Raw genomic sequence first — 25,895 nt, forward strand, 5'->3', positions numbered from 1 at the left:
GACTCTGACTTACACCACAATAAGAACGTAACAAAGTTATCACGAAGCTTGTATAAAGCACGTTCCCAAAAAGACTGCAGTGTTCTGCAGAGAAAAGATGAGTTAATGAAAACTGAGGCATGTGAGGATCTGTCCTTACATTTGCAGGTTTCTATTTTCCTTGGCACTTTGTGGTCACATTTTAAAAGGCATTTGAGTGCCTGACTCCAACTGAGTTTTCCTAAATAACTGTAAAAACCTGTATTAAAATTTGCAGTATAGTCATGAGAGTAAATCACACAGCATAAAACTGTCAACAATAAAGCTCATATACTACCATCTTCTGTAGTCTGAAAATGTCAGAAACACAGACAAAGCAAACAGTGAATTAATAGAAGCATCTGATTGAATAATAATACAGAGTTATGCACAGACTTCTTCTTTATCTAGGTACTAATGACTTTTCTATTTGTTTTCCCAAGTATGGGATTGAAGTTCAGATGTCAAATCTTACATTTGAAAAGTTAACCAAGGATGATGAGTGCCCAGCTGACATTAAAATGAATGGATATCCAGGCTCCTGAGTGGTTTTCAGTTTCTACAGGACCAGTTCCTACATGAGTGGAGCCACATTGACTGATACCAGCTATGGATCCAGCTCATAATCTATAGGCACTGTAATCCACCTGCTTTCCAAAGAGAGTATGAAGGGGGTGTGTGTGTATGTGTGTTTGTAGCACACTTTCTTCTTGATTATGGAGGTAAATATCAGGGGACAGCCCTAAAAGTAAAATACTCCACTCTAAGAATATTACAAGGGAAAGAGAACAGTAAAAAACCCTGCCAAGGGACTATCAAAAAGGACTACCTGCCAAGGAAATGTAGAATTATTCCCCAAGAAAATAAAGAAAAATGCTTTTTCTTTTGGAGTGGATGCTTTTAATCCACTCTGAAATCCTTGTATTATTGGGGCTGCTGGGTGACTAAACACGAGGAGGCACTACAGTACTTACATAGCGACTGATTCAATGTCCTTGCTCAGACAAGCATCTGCAGTTGGGAGTTACTTGAGTGAACAAGAAATAACATGGAGAGTAAGAGAAATGGGAGCACGGTGCCATGCTGTATTTCTCAAGAGGGCTGAATGCCATGCAAAGAAGATGCCCCACTTCTTGCCCCCTTCAGCCTTCCCATTTTTTGTTGTGTGGATCTGTCTGGTCCCTTGAACTGTCTCTGACTTTCAATCACCCATCAGAAAGCTGACTTACTTAGATAGCTATGCCAGCACAAAACTCCTCCTTGCTTTCTTGTTGTCTAGGTTAGTTCTCCACCAGTTTAGTGAGTTCAGTCTCCAAGGGTTCAGTCCTCTCCAAGGGATCAAGAAAAGGAACAGAGCTAGTGCAAAAGAAGCAGCAGGAGCTGGAGTGAAGCGTTTGGGTCCCTGGAGGAATGAGCCATCCCTTTCAATGACAGGGAGTTGCTGCTGGATGCAGCCCATATCACAGAACTTCATCCTCAAGGCCAGCACGGTGAACAAGGGATTAGCAGAAAAATGGAATTTTGTAAAAATCCCCACAAAGATATCAACAAGGACAAATTGTACTATTTCAGGCCCTATTTCTTATTTTCTTGGAAGTCCCACCGACTCTAGGCAGCAAGGTGCCCACTGTCATCAGGCAAAGTAGCTGACTCAGAGCCTCAACAGCCAAATCAATTATTTCTGTACCCTGTTCATGGAGATGTTGTCCTCTGGAATGAATGCTTTCCCTACACAGGTGCATATCACTGTAAGATGCCCTGACCAAAATGTTCAAGAACCACCAAATTTAGTGTCTTGCACAATACTGTGTCTCACAGTATATAAATTTGGAAAGTATCTATGGTCAATGAAGATAAGAGAGAAGATTTTGGGTGGGATTTTTACTTTAAAAAACCCCTTTGATATTCAGTAATGAGGAAATAAATGAAAATTTAGCAAATCTAAGCTCATTTTCTTAATCTTTTTGAAATTACAGGAAAGTCACTCTGAGCATGTGGACAGGTGTCCTTTGTAATATTTCTATCAGTTGAACAAATTCAGCATCCCTGCCTGCCCCTAAACTACAGGGCAGAGACATGCTACCTCCAAGCACTTACTTCATTGCTTTCATGTATGTTGTGATCTATCATTTGAAGCAGAAACCACATCACGTTCCTCAGGATGAATGTGGTGATCAAGTTCCAGTGGATAATATTCCGCAGGCATCTGATACTCCTAAACAGGGAAATACATTTAAATCATCATATATAGCGAATATATACACATACACATTAATGACTATATAAAATAAACAAGCTAATTCTGTTCACTTGCAAAATTCCTCATGGTTTATCCCCCTCCATTACCTCTCTTACACTATGAAACAGGAGGTTTGTCTGTCCAGTGGGTCAGCAGTAACAGTCTATGAGGCTGGCTGTAGCTTCTACCTTTACCAGTAAGCATATCTGGGTCTGGTCCCATTCTCTGGCTCTCAGGGTAAACTGCACAGCCAGTGCCAAAGCCAAAACTTTTTTGCAGTGTAGTCACAACACAAATAAATGACATAAATATAAAACAGCAACAGGAGGATGGCAACATCTGTGCTTCTTTTTCTTGCTATATACCTTTCTTCCAGAAACCACAGCATAACTTTCGCAAAGCCATGTACAACAATTTGTCTTGAGAACATGAGCTCCCTTGGACCAGAATCAATTCAAGCAGGTGAAACAGGATCTACTCGAAAGACTCATATATTCAAATGGTGATTTCATCCTCGGTTATCATTTTTGCTCCCCTCCACTCCATCCCATCAGCTCTATTATAATGTCAACTAGAATTGATAAGCCTCTAAACAACCAGGCTGCACTGGAGCCTGTTGCATTGTTCACAGAAGGAGATTTGGTGACAAATATCTGTGCTGGAGTAGCAAAACTGGAATAGTTTACATTCGGTTAGTCTCTTGAACAGGCTTGCCTGTGTGAAGTTCAAAGTTTTCAGACCCATTAATGAAATAGGAGAGCATGGACTGCCTGGTTTTCAGTCCTGGGCTCAGTTGGCTGTACCAAGCTTTCTTAAAGAAGGTAGAGCTGCATATTCTCCTTCACCAGAAAATATTTGTGTCTGTTTTCAGTCCTTCCCCAGCCCCCATTCAGATGCAATGTAAAATATAAGCACAATGTAAAATATGAGCTACAATAAGTTGGGACACAGTGCCATAAAACAGAAGGGGACATCTTAAATAGCGCTTGCTGCTGAAAATGGTTCCAGGAGGCAGCAAGTGCATGATGCTGATGCCAGCAACAAAAGTATCACTGAAGCTAGACAGAAAGTTACTCATTACAGATTCAGTCATCTAAGATAAGACCATTTGTCTTCTCATTCTTTGTGAAACGGTAAAGGAAGGCAAGTGCCAAGTTGCAGTTTTGCAGTTACAGAGTCTTCAATGAAACAATCTTTTCTCAGCTAAATGCAAAACACTCCAGTTATTAAAATCACTTCCACAGGGGTTCAAACAGCCAGTGCATTTCCCGGGATCATCAGGTTAGGATTCTGCATTTGCCGTATCAGTCCCCCTGCTTGCAAAGGAAGCTGTCAAACAACATGGGACAAACACAGAAAGTGGTGTTCTCAAACCTGCTCAACTGCAACTGACTGTAGCTCATCCCAGTGACAGCAAAAAGGCACAATCCAGTAACCAACTTTGCTGCTGCCTCAGGATTTTGCATGACAAACAAGGCAGCCTTCTTAATAACAAACACTACTTTGCTATCATAGAACACTTACTGTACTTTTCCTAGGACTCGATTAGTCAGTCTCAGGGCCAGAAACAATTCTATTACGTCCTTCAGCCTCACAAATCTCTCAAAGATTTCACAGCAATCCAGCAAAAAAACAAACAGAACATCTCCCACATATGATACTGCAACTTACAGAAAGATGCTCATAGGTATAACCCTACTAAGTGAATGTTAAAACAGCTTCTGAGTTTAACAACTCAGGCTCCGGGTATGAAACTGGTATTTGGTTTTGAGAGCCTCAGCAACTCATGACTGCACTCAATTTGGAAAACAGATCCCCAGCTGCTCAGATCCATTCACTTTTATTTAGCCTACAAACCCCAAAAGCGATGCTCTCAGTGTAACCTGTGCTACCAGGGAACATGTCTCACTTTGAAAATTTCACTTCTAACAAAAGGCAAAGGTTCATGGTTAGGCTTTCAAAGAAACTAGGCAGCCAACACCTACTGCCTTTCATGCTGAACCCCAGGAACCCATCTGGCTCTGGACAGACTTCGAAACATGCTATTAAGGTCTGTTCTCTCTTGATCATTCTGCATGTAAATGTCCTGCGGCTGCTGTTCATCTAGATGTTTTATTCACTCCCTTCAGGTTAAGGATTAGCAGATTAAGGAAGGAGTTTGAGACACTGCTTCTAGGGGGAGAGGGAGGCAGGGGACTAGAAACTGAGGAAATTCAGGTCAAATTGTAGAGTTACTGACATGAAATTAATTGCTTTTGAGAGCTCTAACAACAAAACAGATCCAGCACACTTGCCACCCAAATGTATTTCTTGACAAAGAGAAGATAAAGGAGTGGAAAAAAAATCCTTGCTGCATGCCTCCATTTAGATGTAGTTTAATCACCCCATATACTGGAACATCACTAAATCTGGTTGGAAGAAACCTTATTCCCACAAGACTTACAGCAGGACGTTGGACTGGCCGCAGAGGCAAACAGGATCAAACAAATAGTTGTAGACTTTTTGGTTCAGTTCATAAAAAAAGCTTTTCCCTTCAGTAGGATTCTAGTCATCAAACCCACATTGTCTTCTGTGTCTGAATATAAAGACAAACTCAGCATCTACTGGCTTCATGATCTTTGCCCTCCTTACTACTTCTTGGTTCATACTGTTTTGTCTTCTTTGCCCATCAGTCTGCATCTAGCCACTGGCTTTTGTTTGGATTGCAAGATGCTTGGGACAGAGGTAAACTTTTAGTGATGTCTGTTCAGGACCCAGAGCGAGAGGGTCTGATCTGTGTTGGGAACTCCCAGGCTCTACAGATAATTGTGATCAAAACTCTCCTTGTTTTCAAAAAGCCATATATGCTGAGGGAAGATGTGTTCCTGGTGTAAAATTAAGTAAAGTATAAATGTGGCCAGCAGTAGGAATTTACCAAAATGAAGCCTGAAGCCTTGTCAAATAATGCTTTGGACATGAAACAGGGACACTTGGCTCCCATGTCCCACTACCTTTAGCAAAAGCCATACTTTGGGTATCAGCAACCTTGTACCATGGCCTCATTCCCTTTCTGAGACACTCTGTGCATGGCACAGATGGTAAGCAGATGCCTTCACCTGCTAAAAAGCTTCAGGTCTTTGGGGCTAACAGAGCAATGAACAAGAGGCTGTAGAGCAAGCATTTTGCTTTTCCGGCTGCAGTCTCTCCCCAGTCACGTTCCCCACCACATTGCTGCCTTGGCAAAGCAGCACAAACAGGTGAGGGGCAGGATTTGCTTCTGTGATGTTGATACTCTGCTGGTGCTAATAGCAGTTAGGGTTTTAATGGAAACATCAGCATAGTCAGGCTGAGAAACACATGTCTGAAAGTGCCGCAGAGTTTCTCAATGGCTCAGGCAGTGATGTGACCCCAGGCACAGAATGGTTTTAACCTTTTCCCTTTTTTTTGTTTTTCCCTTTCCTTTTCTTTTAGTAAGTCTCAACTGAAGACTCAAAGTTTGTTTTTATTTGTAGAGAGCCCAGAGCACATGGTTTCTGTTTGTTTCTGTCTCCTAACTACTACTACTAGCACAGAAATCACAGTGGCAGTAATGCAATTCATAGCCAAGGGCAGGAAAAGCTTGAGAAATAACTGTGTCAGGTTCATACTGGGGAGCGAGAAACAGCAGGGTTAATATAGCGTGTGGAGGCTGCAGGGCACAGCAGTGGAGGACTGCAGCTAAGTCAATCGATGGAAGAAGGGAAAGACCTCTTGCCAGCCACCTGAGAAAGCTGCTCTCACTTACAGGCACTGCTGGTGAATGTTATTAATGCAATTTAGTATGGGTAAAGCATCTAGAGGGATACTGACTGGAGGTGAGGGTCCCCTCATTTCAGGCACTATTCACAAGAGACTGTTCCACTGTGCTCAGGAGCTTACCCTGTGCATAAAGTTTACCTGTGTAGCCAGATTGGAGTCTGAGGTGGACAGTGAATGAAGGACATGTCCCAAATTGGGCAACAAAGCTAGTAATAGGAGACCTGCGGCGCAGCTAATGTTTGGTGAAAGGACAAAGCTGACCTTGTCATACTTGCTCATCTCAAAGCCTGAGGAAGAAACTCATAATACTCATAGGGGTGATTTGTCCTCCACAGGTCTTTTCCTGGCTCTTGGTAGATGGAAGCTAGCTTGAATTTATAAGCCTTAATTTAAATTTAAATACTCCTGTTATTCATGAAATTGACCTGTCCCTTTTTGAAAACTTGCTAAACAGTCATAATAGTATTCTATGACAACGAGCTCCACAGTTTCTTTCTCCTTGACCAGTTATTGCCTTCACTCTGTGGAGTGAAAAAGTAAGCAAGCCTGTGCTCCAGAAACAGCAATAACTGCCCTCACAGGCAGCACTGAAAAGGAGTTCACATCACATCATTGTAACTGGCAGGAGGTGGAATTTGAAACACATTGAGCTGTATTATAAGTTAGCAAATTGAGCTTTCCTAGAGTCACAGTGATTGGCATGAAAGCATTCCCTCACAACTCAGAAGCTAAGAAATTTGGGATTATTCTTACCTCAGTAGGGAGATATCACAATTTGGAGAGTGGCAGTGACAACATCAGGAAAATGAGAGCAGAGACAGCAGAGAGCTACCTTTTCAAGAGGGCAAAGAGTCATGTGAGAGGGGAGAAATGGGAGATGAGGGGCCTGGGTGCTGAACGGCTGCTTCAGACACAATTACAGCATCGCTAGGAAGAAATTGTGAATTACAGAGCCATTTAAAGTCCTCTAGCCTCAAAGATCAGATGATAGAAGGTTTCATATTCATCTTCATGTCAGGTAACATTGTTTATGCCATCTCCACTTGTTTTACCACCCTTGATGTGGATTGAATGGTGCAAGTGTAGCCCAGCTTCCAAGAACAGCAGCACAAGTCACCATCCCAGAGAGCCTGAAGGCTGGCACATCACAAGACACCATGGACTGAGGCTACAGGCTTCCATTAAAGAGACTCTTCCTGTATTTGCTTCCTGCCCTGATCCTTTTCAGACAAAAAGTGTTGGTCAAGGCCTTGGCTGGACACTTCTACTAACTCTTCCCTGGTGCATGGGTCGAAGGACGGAAGGAATAAGAAAAGAGGTTGTAGCAATTCAGTCAGAACAGACTTAAAGACTGAGGCCACAACATAAAGACATAAGAACTTCCATATTCAGTCAGACCAATGAGCCATGTAGGCTGTGACTCAGTCCCCAATGGTGATCAGTAAAAGACAGTTTGGGAAACAGTATGGGCAACAGGGGAGGTAGACTGTTAGTTGTTCCTTGCTCTTACCTCCTTACTTCTGGTAGTCAGATGTTTTAAGATATTCCTGATTTAGAAACCACATTTAATCACATTAAATCACGCTGTTGGTGGCCCCAACTCCTCATAGGAGTCACTGAACTCCTTTTGTGGTTTATGTTCACTGGGGTCAGGCCATGGTTTATTCTACTAACGTGATGGAATGAAAAGCTCATAAGCTATTATTCATGGTAAAATACGTTTGTCTATGTTGGTTCCTCTTCTCTGCTTGCCTGTCCCCTCCCAAGGGCTGGATGAGGAGGCATTTCCTCACAACTACATTCCCTCCTGTCCTCTGGGAGTTGCAGGGAGGAGGGATAAAAAGAGCCTGGAACTGGACAGCAGGGAATTGCTAGTCCCATGGGCTGTGGGAGCAAGCTAGGAGGAGTGGTTGGAGTATCTCAACATGTGCTCCTGAAGTAGCACAGTTCGTGCAGCAATTTCACTTCTGGCTGTGCCTGACAGCAGATTTTGGGCCTGAAATATCCCCCTGAAATACAGCAAGTAGTGTCAGACAGACACAGGCAAGCAGTGTATGTGACACTGAGTGAAGGAGCAGGCAGAAGGAAAAGGATTTCCTTGAAAAGGAGAGAAAAGAAGGACTTACAGTTTCTGACTCAGAGGGAGAAAAGTTACTGCCACTGGAAGCATCTTGGTTCTGTAAGTGAAAGGGTTTATTGGCTCCTCGTGATTTCTTAAGAACCAGTGCTTTGCCTCCTATTGAGTGATCTCCGGACGACTGCTTCTGACAAGGCAAGAGTTTCCGCCGAGGGCCTGCCGCACAGGAGTCCTGCTGCTCTGCCACTCCTGCTGGTTTGGGCAGAGGTGTCCTCATGTCAGGCAGGCAGGACGTTTTGCCAGGAGTCATTGTTCTGAGTACGGCCACTTGCCTCAAGGCTAAGGATGTGAGGCTTTGGATAGAAGAGTGTAGCAAGTGACAGCATATTTTCACAGGAGACTGAGTTATGAAGTACCTTGCTTTATGTTTATATATTTATATATTATAGGACTTGGGGGTACTGGTGGATGAAAAGCTGGACATGAGCTGGCAATGTGCGTTCACAGCCCAGAAAGCTAACCACATCCTGGGCTACATCAAAAGAAGCGTGACCAGGAGGTCGAGGGAGGTGATTCTGCTCCTCTACTCCGCCCTGGTGAGACCCCACCTGGAGTACTGTGCCCAGCTCTGGAGTCCTCAGGAAAGACATAGACCTGTTGGAGCGAGTCCAGAGGAGGGCCACAAAAAAGATCAGAGGGATGGAACACCTCTCCTACAAGGAAAGACTGAGAGAGTTGGGGCTGTTCAGCCTGGAGAAGAGAAGGCTCCAGGGAGACCTTATTGCGGCCTTTCAATACTTAAAGGGGGCCCATAAGAAAGATGGAGACAGACTTTTTAGTAGGGCCTAAAGCGAAAGGACAAGGGGTAATGGTTTTAAACTAAAAGAACGTAAATTCAGACTAGATATAAGGAAGAAATTTTTTACAATGAGGGTGGTGAAACACTGGAACAGGTTGCCCAGGGAGGTGGCAGATGCCCCATCCCTGGAAACATTCAAGGTCAGGTTGGACAGGGCTCTGAGCAACTTGGTCTAGTTGAAGATGTCCCTGCTCATTGCAGGGGGGTTGGACTAGATGACCTTTAAAGGTCCATTCCAACCCAAACCATTCTATGATTCTATGATTCTATATTTACAGCAATCTGGGGACAATGGTACAGGAAAACGTTTGTGTTCCAGTGAGTTGAGAGTTCCAGAGTATGTCTCTGGTTGTGCTGGCCAAAACCAGATAAGATGATCTGGGAGCACATGCCTCCCATTCACTGCACACACAGAGAGACTCATAAAAGCGTTAGCTTCAGCTCTGCAGCAGGAGGTTAGACACAAAGAAGCAATTAAGGTGAAAGCAAACATATTTCTCTTTGGCCTTCCTAATTAGTAAATCAAAAGCCAGGTGTATGGTGGGAAATTACACATGATGACCTCTGTATTCAATTTGAGAACAGATCATGTTTCAAGCCCAAATGTCATTCCCTGACTCAGTATCATACGACCGGCATCCTGAACTGCTTGGTGAGCAGGGTGTCATAACCAGGCTTCCACATTAGGAACAATAGCAGCAAATGAAAAAAAAAGCAAAATTCTCCAGCAGTTGACTGCAGCCTGTGTCAGAGGTGGGCAGAAAGAGTTTCTGATTGTTGGTAGAGAAAGGACACTCTGCGCATTATTTCTGTCAAATGACCTTAATTGTATGGTTGGATACAGAAAGCAGAGAATTAGAAAATCCATTCTTTTGACTTGGGAAATGCTGAGATCTGAAAAGGCAGAAAATCTTATCAACTCTTTCTGTACAGGTGGCCTCACTGATTCAGAAATGGAGCACTATAAGAGGGTTTCTAAAATAGCACTGGTAAAACTCAGAGTAGTCCTTCTGTTGACTTATGTTTTTTCTTCTCGCTTTATCCATACAGTGGTATTTTTCTTCTGGGATGTGCAGAGCTACTATTTTCTGATTCAAAGCATGACACAAACAATTAACATTAGCAATCATAATAATGTGCCAGCATGGTTGAAAGCTAGCTGAATTAGTTGAATCATCTGCATGGAAATCATTGCAAATGATAACTTTAATAAAGAAGCTTGGAAACCTTCTATTAATTCATGTAATATTCCATTAATAATGATGTTCAATTAAGACTGCTGTCCCAAAGTCTGTCTGAAAACAGTTGGCAGGAGAAATCTGAGCACGCTTTGCTGGAATCCCTTCCATTCCATGACTGTTGAACAAGCAGGAAGGAGAATCATGGACAATACTTGAAAAAATATTTTTCCCTTTTAGTCTTTTCTAGGGCAGGCAAAGCCCATGGACAAGCCATAAATGGCATGGAGTGAGAAGAATACCTGACAGCAAGTTATTTCCCAGGCTCTGTGCCTGTCATGGCCTATTTGCTTTCATCCACATGGAGGCCTCCCCTGAGGTTTCCCCTGCGTGCTCATGTTCAAGCAGTGTATATATTCTGGTACTCCTAATGCTTACAGATGGGGAAAACAGCTGGAGAGGTTGGCAGGGAAAATGAGCTTCTTGGTGGCAGTTGCCTGGGGGAATATAAATATTCCCACAGGAAATGCCAGGGGCAGTTGCAAGGGAAGAACGAAAAGCCTGGAAGAGAATAACAGCTTTACTACGAGGACAAGGGTGAAATGCTCAGGTGAAGAGGAGAAGCAGCAGCTTCCATTAGTGTTTAGGATGTGCATAGACCCTAAAAACACACCCATTGTGGAACCATCTGTGCTCCACTAAGCCTTTTCTAAAGCTGCTTTTTGCTGCCTTCAAGCCAATTTTTAATCACAAGACACGGGGCATTCTGCTTGCTTTAGACACAAAGGCTTAAAGCACTGATGTTCCTAGGGTTGGAAGGATGCAGCCAACACAACACGGAACAGGACCACAGGCAGGACAGCCCCGGGGCAGGACCAGACTGCCTGTGTTCACTGTCAGTGCTTGTGCCCAGCACTGTCTGGCTGCGTAGCATGGTGAACAGGGTTTGCCCTCTGCAAACTACCCATGAGCATGCTAACAATGAACAGTATGGATAACTATAGGACACTACATCAGCCTGTGCTTTGTTCCTAGCCAGTGTACAAAGAGAAATGCTGCCCCTGAGAACTCTGTGGTTAAATATGGGCTAATTGAACCCAGGCACTGGATACTCCAGTCTAAGAATATGGCTCCAATCTTGACTGTGCAATCAGCTCTTCCACTGGAGAAAATTCCTCTGTTATTTTCACAGGAATGACAAAGTCAGATACAGATGACTTCATTTAGTACAGCATGTGTTTGTGGTTTAGCTGGTTGAAAAAAGATTTAGGAATCTGCTCTAATTTGCTTTGCTAAATGGAGATCAGATGTCAGTCATTATTGAACCAAAGAGGAAACGGGGCTGTAAAGTATCTTTTTAGCAGAAGCTACCTTACAGCTCAGGTTTTAGTACCCCATAACAAACCAGCTTTAGAGTAGCAGGGGCACAGTCCATGGCTACAGCCCTCTGGGGTTTATCTATGACATTGCCCTGTTGACACAGGTCCTGGTTATCAGTTCAGACTGTGGAAGGGTGAATGTTTTCTATGAAGAGTGACCATTGCAGCTGGATTGCACAAATTAGAGTTAGGACTTCAGAAGCCAGACACTGAGAGCTGATAGTGGTTGATCTGGCTTACAGCTACTGTTTGGGAAATATAAGAGTGCACAGCATGTCCTCATTCATAATCCCCTTGTGGGATTATAAAAAAAAAAAAAATCTGAAAGAAAATTAATTTAAATGACCAGCTAGGGAATTCAGGGGTTATGTTTTTTTTCTTTTAATACAATTATACAATTAGCAATGTTTATTACATTATCTACCTGTGCAGATACTGTGTGGATAAACCAAGGAGGAAAGTCTGCGGCACTGATGCTGCTCTTCACACTCTTCTTGGCCTCATTTCCACCAAAACATAGCGTGAAATATTTCATTATTTTTGAGTATTTGGCCAGAAATTCAGGAAGGACCATATAGGATCATTTCTAGCCTGCTCCTTCCAAATATTAATTCCTGTGCTTGGTCTAAATTTGTTAGCCTCACGGTGCTCACTGTGCGTGCGGAAATGTTTCCCGTGGTTCAACCTGGGCACCTCCCCAAGGAAGCTGCTGTTTCCATAACATGCAGAGGCAGTCCACATGCTAGCAGGAGCGTACACACCCCATTTAGGGGTGACACAAATCAGGGATTTTCCACCTCTTGTGTTTTACTTGACAGAGTAATGTGAAGCAGCAGTATTCATCTTTTAGATTAGACAGAAGAGAAGGTGGTTGGGTGCTGAACAACTACAGTGGAGTTAGTGAGGGATGTAGATATGCAATTCCTTGGATGAAACTGAAATTGAACCGTTTAATACTTGAACACCTGCAGGTGCATTTGTAGTGGGTAACTCTAAGCATCTAGGCTTGAAAACATCTTCTCTGATTCTCCTTCCCAGAGATGACTCAGGACATGTTCTTTTTTGAAGTAAATTATACTCCTGAGCATGACTCATATCTAAACTGTAAAGACCAAACTTTGCTTTCTTCCTTCCTCTGAAACCTTGGAACAGTTGCAAGGCTTACTCCACTGTTCCCAAAACCATTCCATCACCATCAAAAGGAGAACAGAGCACAGACAAGTTTTAGCTAGTCAGTCAACATAGATCTGATCTTGCACAGAGCAGTTCTATTACCAGAATTCAAACAAGTTAGCGTCCATCTCCAAAAACACTGCCTCATGGCTAAAATCTTGGCATCAACAGAAATATACCACTAGGAACATATTTCAAGCACAGGATAGGAAGTGGCCTCCTGATCCTCCAAACCTCAGGTCAAGAAAGTCATTGAGTCAAAGTCCTTTATAAATTCCTGAAACTCTAGTTTAACTCCAAGTTAAATTTTTCCTCCATTACATTGCTCCTAGACCCCTCTGCTCTCTGGGCTGGAAATCATCCTCTAATATCCACTCACAAGTCTATCTGTAGAGCACCTATACCCACTTCTTCTCGCACTGACATTGTCCTTGATTGTAAGTAGCTCTTCAGTTTCTAATGTTTATCCAACAGTGATGTATTTATAGGTAGCAATAATACTCCTTGCCAGCCTTCATATTGCTAGGCTACAATACCACTATTTCAGATGCAGCTTATGAAACCTTCCACATTTTAAGAATATAGCTCTCTGGGCACACTTTTAATTACTGGTATTATTCCAGGACTTCATGAGGGCTCTGCTCTCCTCTGTGGTTTTTGCGCTAGGTAGACTCTATACAAAGAGTCTAAAGAACAAGTCATATAGATATGAGATGAGAGGGAGGTGAGTAAAGGCAGTGGGAAGCAAAGACATTGGCCTAAGGTTAATCAATAGGAAATGTGTTTCTGTCCTTTATCTGAGTTCATGAGATGAGACACTTCACATGGTTTCAGGCAGTACAGGCACTTCAGATGTTTTGTATTCACAGAAGACCATCTCATTTCATATGTGCTTATTTACAGAGCTCCATCATTTTCATTCCTGCCTTGCTTGGAGAACTTTACTATGGACTATTACAGGGCGGGACAGAGCGCTGTCTCTAAACCTACAGCCATTGCATCCACCGAACACATGCGCTGCAATTACCGGTATTTATGATGAAGTTTAAAAAACGCCATGTGCCTGAATCATTATTTAAGGCTCTGCTATTCTAAGTGGCAGATGGAATAGACTTAACTAGGCTAGGTGGAAAGCCAGGAGATGAAGGGGAAAATGGAGCACTGACATGAACTCATGAATTCAGTTAGTTGATGCCCTGTCCTGGGACTTGCTCTTTTTCCCCTTGCTCTATGACAGAAATGTATGTATGGGAGGACTGTGCCTTAGATCTGGAGCCTGCTCCGCTCTAATCACATCAGATAGCACATGACTTTTAAGTGCAAATCAGTACTAATTCTGCAAATCACCTCCCCACTTGATATATCCTCAGTATCTAGGCTCTGATAGGTGTCAGATCACCTCGCTCTATGAAACCTGCTCTGTATGGATCCTCCACGTTTCTTCTGACAGGTTTCTACAAATCATTTAATCAAACTCTTCCATTCTTACTAACAGAGGGCTGCAGCAGCAGTCTCACCAACTGCATGCCAGACTGAAGATCAAGAGGCAGTTAAAAGGAGCTTGGAACAGGGGAGGATAAAAGAAAGTAGATCTTCCTCTCCTAAACCCTGGGAAATGGTTAGGGGGAAAAAAAGAAAAAAAGAAAAGAAAAATGACTATGTTGTTTCAAGAAAGAAATGTTTCAGTCTTTTGGGAGAAAAAAAATGTGAGATTTAGGAAATCTGGCTGTAATCACGAGAAAGAAAGGGGACACTGCCTCAGGCCTATGAGAAAAAAAAATCGGATGTTTTAAAGGGGAAATAGAAAGAGGTAAATTTAGGGGCAACAGGAAAGCAAAGTTTCCCTCCAAACCTCAATTTGCTTTCATTACCGCCATACTAGTGACAAAAGGTGTTATGACAATGTTTGTGGGTTTGGGTTTTTTTGGAGCTGCCTTTGTCAAGCAACCTGTGCAGCAGGATATGTCATTTTTAACCTTCAGCCTATCTTCCTTTCAGCACCATCCTTCTTTATTGGATTCAAAACTCAGCAGGGACTTAGATGTTTCCCAGAACAAATACCTGTCTTCCCGTACTACTTCTTCGGCCACTACTGCACAAATAAAACATCTGATTGAATCCAGTCAGGTCACTGCTGGCCATTACCAGCACGTTGTTTAATAATAAGTCAGGAGTTTTACAAAGGACTCTTATTCCACCTCAGAGGCTGGTATAACAGCACACTAACAAGGAAAAAGCCAGGACAAAGCAATTTGGGTTTCTGCATTATCAGCAACAGTTAAGAAAAAATACGATTCAAAACAACAAAAGAAGTGTTTTAAACCTTTTGCCTTTTTTTTTTTTCCTTCCCTTCAGCGTGATTGGTATTACTGATAGCAGGATTCCTCCTATGGAAAATCTCTGCTTTACTAGTGTGAGAATGTGATTATGTGGGACAATGAGAGCTGTGTCAGCAGGAACTGCCTGCGTGCACCTGAGGGATGGATCAAACCTTTACTATTAATGAGAACACACAGACTATGAGATTCACAGCAGTGCAGATACATTTAACAATGCTGTGTGAAGTGCCCTGAGCAAATCTCTCCAGATCCTGCGATGGACATCAATGCAGCTCTACAGCACATTTGGTTTATGCACAAATTCCTCATTTTTCCTTCCCAGCATATTTCTTTTTGTTTGTGTGATTGTTTTGCTTTGCATTGTAAAGACAGCATGGCTCTCACACTTTTCTGACCACCTACATTGAGACCTTGAGGAACTATCCTTGACTTAGATCTTTAGGAGCTATCTATCTCAATGACTCATTGCCATTCAGTCAGCGTGCCAACAAAAATCAAGCCCTCTCCCATAAGTTGGCCTTCACTTTTTATTATTTAGGTGCTAGATGAAATGTTTACTGGCTTATTTTTCATTGCACAGCCAAGAAGGAAGGATTGGTTCATATGTGACAGAACTGGAGAAAACAAGACTGGAATAGGTCTTCACAGTAAAAGGGAGTCCCTGGCTGAGTTCTCCTCTCTTCCCAGTTGTGTTGGGGTCTCCTGGCAACACAAACACAGGTGGCAGATGATTTCATTACTTGCTGCTACATCTGAGATTTCTGACCCTCAAAATATCTTTTGGTGTATGGTTCCTTAGAGTTTAGGACAGTAGAACATTTCTACTGGTGTGGAGGGTGGGTTGTGAATGGAGGACAGAGGGTTGCACAAGGAACTGAGGAAGACAGGAACTGAGGACAAGATGACATAGAATAGACTTGGAAGAATAGGGACTAGATCCAGTTCCTTCCCCTTCCCACTTCAGCACAACTGAGGACTAAGCTTCCCATCCATGCAGCAGCTACCTGGGCTGGGGCAGCAACAGTAATGGTGAAGCTCATCTCCAAAAGCAGAACACCCATCTCACTAGTTGATCACCAAAGCACTACTCTTTGCCATGCCAACCAGATATTTAACCTGCTCTTAAAACCTCCAGTGTGAGAGATTCCACAGCCTTCCTAGCAGTTATGGTCCAATATGGCAGGTGTGCTCCAGTCTCTTCCTTCAGACAGGACTGCCTTTGGGACTCCATCTGCACTAACAGAGCAAAGGAAAATCAAGCAGGCGATGGGTGAGAAGCATAAAAATATGGAGCAGTTGTAGAACTTGAGCCTTTCCGGAGGTCTCTTCTATCTCCACTCTCAGCAGGCACTCATGGAGTGAGGTAGATGGGTGGAGTGGGGCAGGAATAAGGAACTGATAGATTTCTACTTTGGGCCAAGATGTGGGACTATCAGATCTAGCCTTCAGGGTCTTCTATTGATTTTTAAGCCAGGAATTATGAAAATTCTCTCATTTCACCCAATTAGTAGATGCCTTCTTCCATACAAACTAAAACAGGGAAAAAAGCCCCAAATAATAGGACTCAATTATCAAAACTGATTTGTTCTTGGGACACTTTGAAGAGGTAAGTGTGATGAAGGTGCGCGTAACCTAGAATTTGTGTAGGGGAAATCTGTAATGCAACATGAATCTGGACTGCCTTCACTGGAGCATCTTTAGAACTTTCGAAAACAGGTGTAACTCTACAGACACTGAGGTAGCTCATGCTGGTTAACGCTGGCTGGACACTAGATATTTTTTGCATGATACAGTGGGAATTTGAAAAGATGGACTATCTTAATTCACAGCATGTACAGGGAAGTGCTTAATTGCTGCAGTCATTTTTAATGCTGAAGCTGACTGCAAAATTTAAATATTAAAGTCAAAGTTTAGATACCAGAAGAACAATTTAAAAGAGATCAGCTAGGCCACTTTGGTGTTAGAGGCAGGATATATTTATACCACATTATCTAATTGTTTTTGTGTTATTTACTCAAGCATTTATAAAAGATTCTGCATCAAAGCAGGGAATATAGTTACAATGAATAATTTGCATTCTTTATTCAGTGTAAATTAATTCAGGTCTCCAAGCACTATGGGAATTAGCATTATAGGCACAGTAAAAAGGTTGAAATGGAAGTTTAAACTGATGCACCATAAACGTTCCCATTGAATGTTTTAAGCTTTTTTTTCTTCCCATTAGCATAGATTATTCTGTTTATAGATGCTGGAGTGAAAGAAGATTCCTGTTGTTAATAGGAAAGACCCTCTTGTTAGGAATGCTCAAGAGCAAGACTTAGCATAGGACTTCGTAGCAATGCTCCACTCTAGGAAAGCAGTAATTCTTTCACTTAGGTCACTGTCTATCACCATGATGTAATCCTGTGGGGGGGTTCTCCACCTGTTTGTCCCCTGTATAAGATTTTTCTCAAGCATTGTCATTGCATAGCTCTTAGTGCAGTTGGTTCTATGTTCAGGTTGAACACTCCTGGACAAGACAGCACAAGTAGTACAGAAATACTAGTCAGGTAATCCAATAAATAATACAGAAATATCCAACCAGGCCATTCCTATTAAAATATATTCCTGTGACTCAGGCTGTATACATACAATACATATGATGACTGATGCACATCTACCTATTACTTTCCACTAAGTTTCCTTCCCTCCTGTCCTGCCTCTTCTCCCTGTAGCCCTAACTCTTCTTCACAGACTTTCTTTCACTGACATATCCATTTGACCTGACAAACTCCCTTCTGTACCACTGAACCAGGGACGGGAATTGTTTCTATGCAGTATCATTGATTTGCATTCATCATTTCATGAGCACTGGTGGGGATAAAGCTCCTCTAAAGATGCTACTCTTGTTATTTAAGAAAATTTCTAAGTTCTTTAATGGAAGAAAAATTGAAATTAACCCAAAGCAAAATGGAAAGATTTAATTCTGTCTCCTTCGGTCTAGATCTGGGCATTATCTGTGAAGGAATGCAAAATGCCTTATGTTATCATGCACTGCCTTATAAAAAAAGAAAACTTGCCCCCAAAACTTGCAACTTGACACACTCAAATCCCAGTTTCCCTTAATGAAGCACTCTGTGCTCACTGAATTTTTTGCTGCATCAATAAATCATGTACAGTTCTCTTCCTGAATACAAATAGGCTTTAGGTCCTACGCACAGAAGCCACCATTTCAGCTCATCGAATGCATCAGTCAATGAAACCACGTACATGCTTGGGAGCATAAAAGCCATGACCATTCTTCAAGATCATACACGACCTGGACAGTGTTATTAGAGGGCTTGAGTAACCCGGTAAGTGTCACACACCCAACCAAGTTAGAAGCATGCAAACAGATTACTCACCTCAAGCACAAGAAAAGCATAAAGGCAACTATAAGGGCCCCTACTGATATACAGTGCCCCAGGTAGTTTATGATGAGAGCAATCTTGTAATGGAGCGCATACTTCCTCTGGAGGTAAAGAGATAACATGATTAAATCAGCATGACTCTCTAAGCACTGACATTAAGGAACAGTTAATCAGTTTAGGAAACAGTAATTACTTTTCTTGACTGTAAAATGATATAATAGCCCCAGGGCTGATGCCTATGTATAAGCCAAACATGCTGCCCAGGCACAGAAGTACAGGCTTGGTTTCCAAATCTCAGCAAAAAAGTTATTTTTTCCCCCCTTTTTCCTGCATTTTCCTCAGGACTTCTTATTTTCATTATTACGCTATTTTAAAACTTTGTCGTTTTAGGATGACAAAGCTACCAAAGACACATCTTCTCACAGTTTCAAAAGTTATAAACCATTATTTTGTTAGGAAACTGCATGGTCTTAATGAGCGAGGTTATGCTACTTTCCTACTCAAATGGTTTGGTTTTCATACAAAAATGAATCGGTTGTCAGTAAGAATAAATAATAAGCTCTTTCCATACAGGCAGATTTTTCTCTGAGGTACATTCCTTGCAAGCTATGATCCTTATCTTTCAAATTGAGGGCAGAACCAATGCAGACTGAAAGAGCTGGAATCTGATGGTGTCCTTTCAGTTCTGAGAGAGCCTGACAAACCAGAGATCCTGTTGTTTTTAGCAGCGGCCCAAGTATGTGGTGAAATTTAATGTATTAGTGTCTATTTCCTAGGATGCTGGGGAGATTATTGGTAGGTTCTTGATCTTGTAAACAAAAAATGTAGTACAAAAGTGCTCCCACCTAAATCAGTGAATTTAGCGATGTGACCAAAATTTGACCTTGAAGTAACTGGAACATTCTTTATTGGTGGGCCGCTGCTAGCTTCAGGGAAAAGAGAAGCATCTCCTCTCCTTGCCTGATGGATAGGAGGAAGTAGAAAAACACTATTCAGACAAATACTGAAGCTGGTTAAAAATTGACAGAGGTTTGCTACTTAAAGAATAAATCCCCCTGAAAAAAGATATTTATTTATTTATTAGTTTTGGCATTTGTTTCTTTTCAGGTTAAGCAGATCTTTCCCTACTTTGGGTTGTTGTTCTCCTTCAGAAGAATGAGACAACTAACCACCTGAATTTCCTCCCTTGTGATAAAAATGTAAAAGTAAAATCCTGCAAATGGTATCAGTTTTCTAATTTTGGTTGAACTTCCTTTGCTTCATTTTTTCTAACAATTTCCCTTAACATTTTATTCCAGTCAAAGGAATTTGTCAGTGAATGAATGTTTGGATGAAACTACAACCAGCAGCTGTAGTTAATCTGTTCCATTGTTCTGTGAAGATAGCATCTTGCAGCACTTTGCCAGAGAGTGAGCAAGGCTCTCAGAATCATTTTCGTGATGAAACCTGCCTATATCTTCAGCACATGGAGTAATGTGCTGTTTCTGGACAGAACTCAACCATGTGAGGTATTTTTAAGTCTGTTATAAAATCCCCTAAAATAAACTTCCCCATACACAGGCCCATTTTCTGAATAGCCTTGAGGAGGAAAAAAAAAAAACCCAAACCTACAAGATCTGAATTCCACACGGAGTGTTATTTATCCTTAAGTCACAGGGGCACCTAAAGGGGAAGAAAACACACTTGACCTGATGTGCCTATGAAATGCATGACCTGAAATGCAATGTTGTACTGTTCAGCTAGTGCGCTGGCAAACTGCCTTGCTTATTTACTTTCCTGCTTAATTCACAGAATCATAGAATCATAGAATATCTCAAGTTGGAAGGGACCCATAAGGATCATTGAGTTCAACTCCCTGCTTCTCGCACGACTACCTAAAACTAAACCATATGACTAAAAGCATGGTCCAGAATTGCTCATGTAGTGCTAGAAATCTTCTGGAAGATGACAATGTTTCCTCTAGGCCAAGGATCCTGCTCTTTGAATCTGACCTTTCAGCTCCCTCCTTTGGCTCTTAACCACTATTTCAACTTCACTCAAGTTTTAAGAAGGTACAGTTCAAAACATGAGAAAATTAATTGGAAAAAAATATAATGAAGCTCCTCTTTGATGCACTGATGCTGAAGGAAAAACAGGCACGACTTTTATTTTTTCTATTGCTGACACTAACAAGGTTTCCTGAAGGCAAATTCAAATATCATAGAAACAAGAACTGCCTCAGTGCCTACGAAAAACTAAGCTGACAATGTGGCAAGATTGCTTTCCACCAGCCTACACGCAATCTGCATCTCTGTTAGAATTGGAGACAACACCTTCAGGGCTGAAAAACACGTGCCCAGAATCAGTCATGTGTTGGCCAAAGCTCAGTTCATGTAAAATACTTGCATAACTCTTTTCTGTCCCACCCTCTTAAAGACTGATATATTTAAAATGGTAACAACCTTCTACTGTTACCCAATATTCCTCTGCTTCCAGGAAGATGTTTCACTTCACTAAAATGTAGATTTAAATCCTATTCAGGCTTAGAAGAAGGGTCGTGACATTAGAAAGGAGATAGAAAAGGAGATGATCTGGACACTCTGTTAGCCTTGCTCTCTGGACCACAGCAGGTCACATCACTGGAGTCCTCTTCCATGCTGTACGTTATGCGTGACAATCATGTTACATCAGACAGTGCACAGTTATCTTCCAGCCAGCTTCTACCAGGTAAACTGAGGAAGCACAGCTTTACATCTTTACCTGCACCAGCTTTGCAAATCTAAGGCACACTGGGCTCCCTGCAGCCAGATTTCAGGCTAATGACGGAGTCATTCTGTCTAGAGGACTTTTTCCTTTGCTTTAGCTAGGACGTGACTGCTAACCTGTCCAAACCAAATCAGCCAATGATTTGAAATAATAACCACCTAATGACAGCACTCTTAGCTCTCCAGATGACAAGGATCTTTCTCCCTCTAACAGAACTTCCTGACAGGTCCTGCCAGTGTTTACAGCACACATCTTCCTGCGAGGCTCTGTACTCCATTCCCGGTTCAGTCACTTCAGATTTCTTCCTGCTGCTAGGATGATCTCATCACCAGTATAGTTCAATGACACCATATCTCCTCTCCAAAGACCTTCAGAAGCAACTGGGAAGTATCTCTGTCATCCAAGATGCCTCTCAGTTCATTGCTTGCCTGTTCTGAGCCAGCTGGAAGCTGGGTAGCTGTGGCTAATGTAACTGTGCTCCTAAGCACGATACATTAAGTTAAGCCCAGCATGGTGCTAACTCAGCTACACAGCTTGAAGCCACCTCAAAACATTAGCAGAACCAAATTCATATCATGCTGCCATAGGCCACATAGACAAGACTAAAGTTCCTAATTTATAGCTCTTTTTGGAGGCTAAGATGTATTTTTTGCTGCCTGAGGCTCTCATTTGTCTTCTAAGAGCACAGATTTGTGCCAAATGCAGCAAAGGTCCCTTTGACACAGGAGCTTGTAGGCTGAGTAGTAGCTTTCCATTTGTCACACATTATGCCATCAAACAGCCAGTGGGATGAAGATGATTTCTGTACCTGATTCCTGTGCCTGGCGAAGGAGCTAACTGATGATCCCAGAGGACGGGATTCAGTCTGATGTTAAGACACCTACATTTGGGTATCTACCCAACATCTCAAACAATATCTGAAGCAAGGGCTAGAAACAGTTACACACACAGAGGCATCTAGTGCCTCTTGAGGTGCACTCAGGAGACTGTGCTTCCTAGTTGGTCCTGGTGACTGACCTCCAATTGCTGCTGCTGAAGGACACAGGTATTCCAGAAGGCCTGTGTCACACCTGCCAGATGCATGGAGACGCACTGGGACACTTTAAACTACACCGTGTAACTACATGCAGGCAACTAGATTCCAGCCAATGTGGGAATCTAGGAGCAAAGCAGTCCCAGAGTTTTATCAGCTACTGCCACAGGTCTTGACCACAAGTAAAGCAATGATGTATTAATGTAATCCAGTGAATGTGCGTTACAGGAGCTTATGCCCCCTAAGACTGACCCATAGCTGAAAAAAACTAAAATTTCCCTTGCTACATTACCAATGCTCTGTCATAAAGCATGTAGCACAGGACATGGGGTTGATCTTTAAAAGTCCTGTTCCTGTCCCATGTATCAATCACTGCATTTGAAGTCAAACCATGTAATTCTTTAGCACTCTGGCTGTGAGTGGCCAAGCTTGAAAGCAGTGTTGTTTTCTGTACTAAAAATAAACACAAAACACAGGGTGTACCTCCTGGCTGATGCTTAGCATCTGCTAGGATCAGTCAATAAATAACAATAGACCCACATATGTGCTTGCATCTCACCTTTAATCAAAATGGAGGATTATGGAAATCCATGGGGATTTTTCCTTTTTTTTTTTTGAGATCGCAAAGCAACCCAAGTATTCATCTGTAACACTGAGCATTATGTAGAGATTTCAAAAATATTCACAGATATTAATATTTGCAAAGCTTGTCGCAAATCTTTGAAGATCTAATAAATGAGTTTTTAAGCTTTTGCAAACAAGGGTGGGGGAACATCTGCACTGTCATCTGTTTAAGGAACATGCTATTTAAGAAGTTTTAAGCTATCACCATAGCTGCAAAGTTTTTAAAAGCAAAAACAGAGTAAAGGAAATAATCCTGTCCTCTAGTCACAACACTTCTCCAGCCTCTTCAAATAAAAGTCCTCTGTATTTGCTTGTGCAGAGATAGCAACTGTTCGAGTCATGCAGACAAACACATAAAGAGTGTCATTAAAATACAGCAGCGTTTTCCTGAGCTGGTACAGCAGACTGCTACTATCAGCTCATGTTTCCCATACCAGCTAAACCACATCAAAGATTTGGAGTCTTCGCCCAGCTCTGTTCCCCATTCTCTAAATCAGTACTGGCTGCTACACACACCCCCCTTGCTCATTTTTAAGAGGGTGGTTTCACAGAAGTGCAAATCCGTTTCAGTCAGAGATGGTCTGCTACCACGGTCTGCTATCTCCCTCAACCCCAGCCACGCTTTCACTCCCCTTGGTCGTGCTGGCCCCAGCACTCCTGCAATAAACCAGTAAGATGGTTCAGAGAACTGATTAATCTGAAAAATGACCCAGCAAAAACTTAGTTTTTCATGTTAAGTGAGAAAGAAATGTAAGGAGGGGCTGCACTGGGGTGGTCCCAACTTAGATCAGCTTAAATTGCCATGGGAGCCTCTCCACTATGCTAGACCACCTTGACCGTGTATCAGTCCCTCTGGATGGCAGTCACGTACTGGTACGTTTTTTCTTACTTTCCAGAAGTCTCTAGCAAATGGAGGTGTGGGGGGGTGGGCTACCACCAAATTACCTAGCCAGTGGGTAAGAGTAGGCACTCCTCAGCAGCTGCTGTTTTCTGATTCACTTGTCAAAGCCCACATTCAGCAACAACATGGAGCTTACAGGATGGATGCTGGGCCACAGCCAAAGCACATCGTGACTGTTTTGGGTGCAGCACTAGTCCAGATAGTTCCCGCGTACTAAATCCGGATTAGCTCTGCAAGCAGCCCGCAGCAGGTGAGACCTTGTCTTCCTCCTCTCTGTTTGCAACTGGCATGGCACAACTCCAATGACAGACTGAGTGGAATGAACCCCAAAACATAAACAGGCCTGAGTTGCTGGGCTCCAGCCTGGTTCTTAGAGGGGAAAGTCACCCCTGGCAGAGAGACAGCACAAAGCCTATGTGCGCTTGTGTCCCACCATAGCACTCAAACAGGAGGAAGAGAAAGAGAATATGGCATGAAAGGCTTGAAGGTTTAAACTGTGTGAGGATGAATGTCTATGATGCCTCCAAGAAAAGCTGAGACCTTTGACAAGAAAAGGACTTTGCATAATTGCTTGCAGCCTTTCTGAAGGAGCTTAACCCTATATGCCAATTTCATTCTGTAAACTTCTATATAATGCAAGACTGGCTCAATCTTTTAAAGACGGCTGGGACCCGAGTCTGCTTTTTATGTATTTTTCTGTTGCTGCCCCTTTACATATTTGCTGAAAGAAAAACGACATTGAGATCTGGAAAGGCCAGTTGTTGATGAGACCTCAGAACTGATAGGTACAGGGTGGAATCAGCTGGTGAAAGCTTATTTTTCAGTGCCAAAGAAGCTTTTGGTCTTATTGTTATTATTACTAACATTTACTGTAGCAGCTGTAGGCTCTGAACAAAGCTAGGAAGGATCTGCATAAACATACATCATCAGGGACAGAGTGTAATAAAGCATCCTTTTTTAAAAACCATGTGAGTAGGGGATATGGAGAGAGGGTAAGTGATTTGCCTGAATTCACAGGGAGGATTTGTTGCAGAGACAGAAATGGAATCTGTCTCAGAAGTCCCAAATTAGTATGTTAATCTTAAGCTTAGCTTTGCATTCATGTATGCTGAGAAATGTCATTGAGAAGAATGAAGGGAAAAATACAGACCTTGTCGTCCAGAATAGGCTCGCACTGAGAGTAGTTTATCTTGGAAGCCCACGTCCCATTGCCCAGGCATTCTCTGTAGGCATTTCCTGGTACGGACCAAAATAAAAGAGAGATGAACACTCTGTGCTGGACTTTAAACAGCCTAGCAATTTCACCGATTTTAGAAAAGGTTAACAGAACAGATTATTCACGAGGCAAATCAACTTATCCCACTTCTGTGAGGACTAGAACAGCCTGCTGAGGAGAGAAGAGGAGAACTAAAGGACATAAACACATCTAGAGACAACAAGTATTTAAAGATAGTTATTGATAATGTTTTCTTACAGCATATGGGTTCAGAAGACAGCAAAGGTGTAAGAATGTTGCAAGAGAAAGCTTAATGTTAGTATAGTCTTTTAAAAACCAGTTAAATGATGTATTCAAAAATTGGCAGAAAGGTTTACATCTTTAGTGCTCCATGTAGGAGAATGGTATGTGTACGGTAAACTTATTGCTCTACTCCCCTCTCATTTATCCCACTGTAAACTAGAAGAAACATTCCTGGAGATACTGATTTTCTAGAGTCTTCCTATGCAACAACATTATTGGTAAAACTTCTGCAAAGAACCTGAAAAAGGAGCAAGATAACCACGTCTCCCAATGCTGGGGCAGGCAGGCTGGGGAGGCCACACAAGAATGTCTGTGAACACATTTCAGAAATGCGTACGCCTAGGTTAGGATGTGTTCACCCATCCTCTGTGAAAAAGAAACCACTTCTGATCTTTTTCCAAGGTGCCATTTCTCCCAGAATGTAACTGAAAATCACAAATTACTTTCTGAAGCAGAGAGATTTCATGTCCAATTGCAATGTCATTCTGAGGAGCTCTGGGAACTGTGTGTAGTAATATTGGGGGCGAGGAGGGGAGTTCAATTTCTGGCAAGCACTCCTCTTCATCCCAAGGAACTCAGAGAGAAAACTATGCAGTTTTGCTGTACAAACTACCTTCCTGCACCCATCAAAAGCACATACAATCC

At 42.3% G+C, this 25,895-nt stretch overlaps 1 protein-coding gene across 1 annotated transcript in view; it reads right to left on the reverse strand.

The window, feature by feature from the left end:
• Positions 1-25,895, reverse strand: part of CRHR2 (corticotropin releasing hormone receptor 2) — a 111,859-nt gene that overhangs the window by 47,361 nt on the left and 38,603 nt on the right. Inside the window, exons 3-5 of the mRNA XM_050891590.1 lie at positions 24,882-24,967; positions 18,423-18,529; positions 2,116-2,233 (exon numbers count right to left, since the gene is read on the reverse strand). Of these exons, the coding sequence (XP_050747547.1) occupies positions 2,116-2,233; positions 18,423-18,529; positions 24,882-24,967 (311 nt within the window). The remainder of the gene's footprint in view (positions 1-2,115; positions 2,234-18,422; positions 18,530-24,881; positions 24,968-25,895) is intronic.

Source organism: Gymnogyps californianus, chromosome 2 (assembly GCF_018139145.2).
Source record: "Gymnogyps californianus isolate 813 chromosome 2, ASM1813914v2, whole genome shotgun sequence".
NCBI classification, from domain to species: domain Eukaryota; kingdom Metazoa; phylum Chordata; class Aves; order Accipitriformes; family Cathartidae; genus Gymnogyps; species Gymnogyps californianus.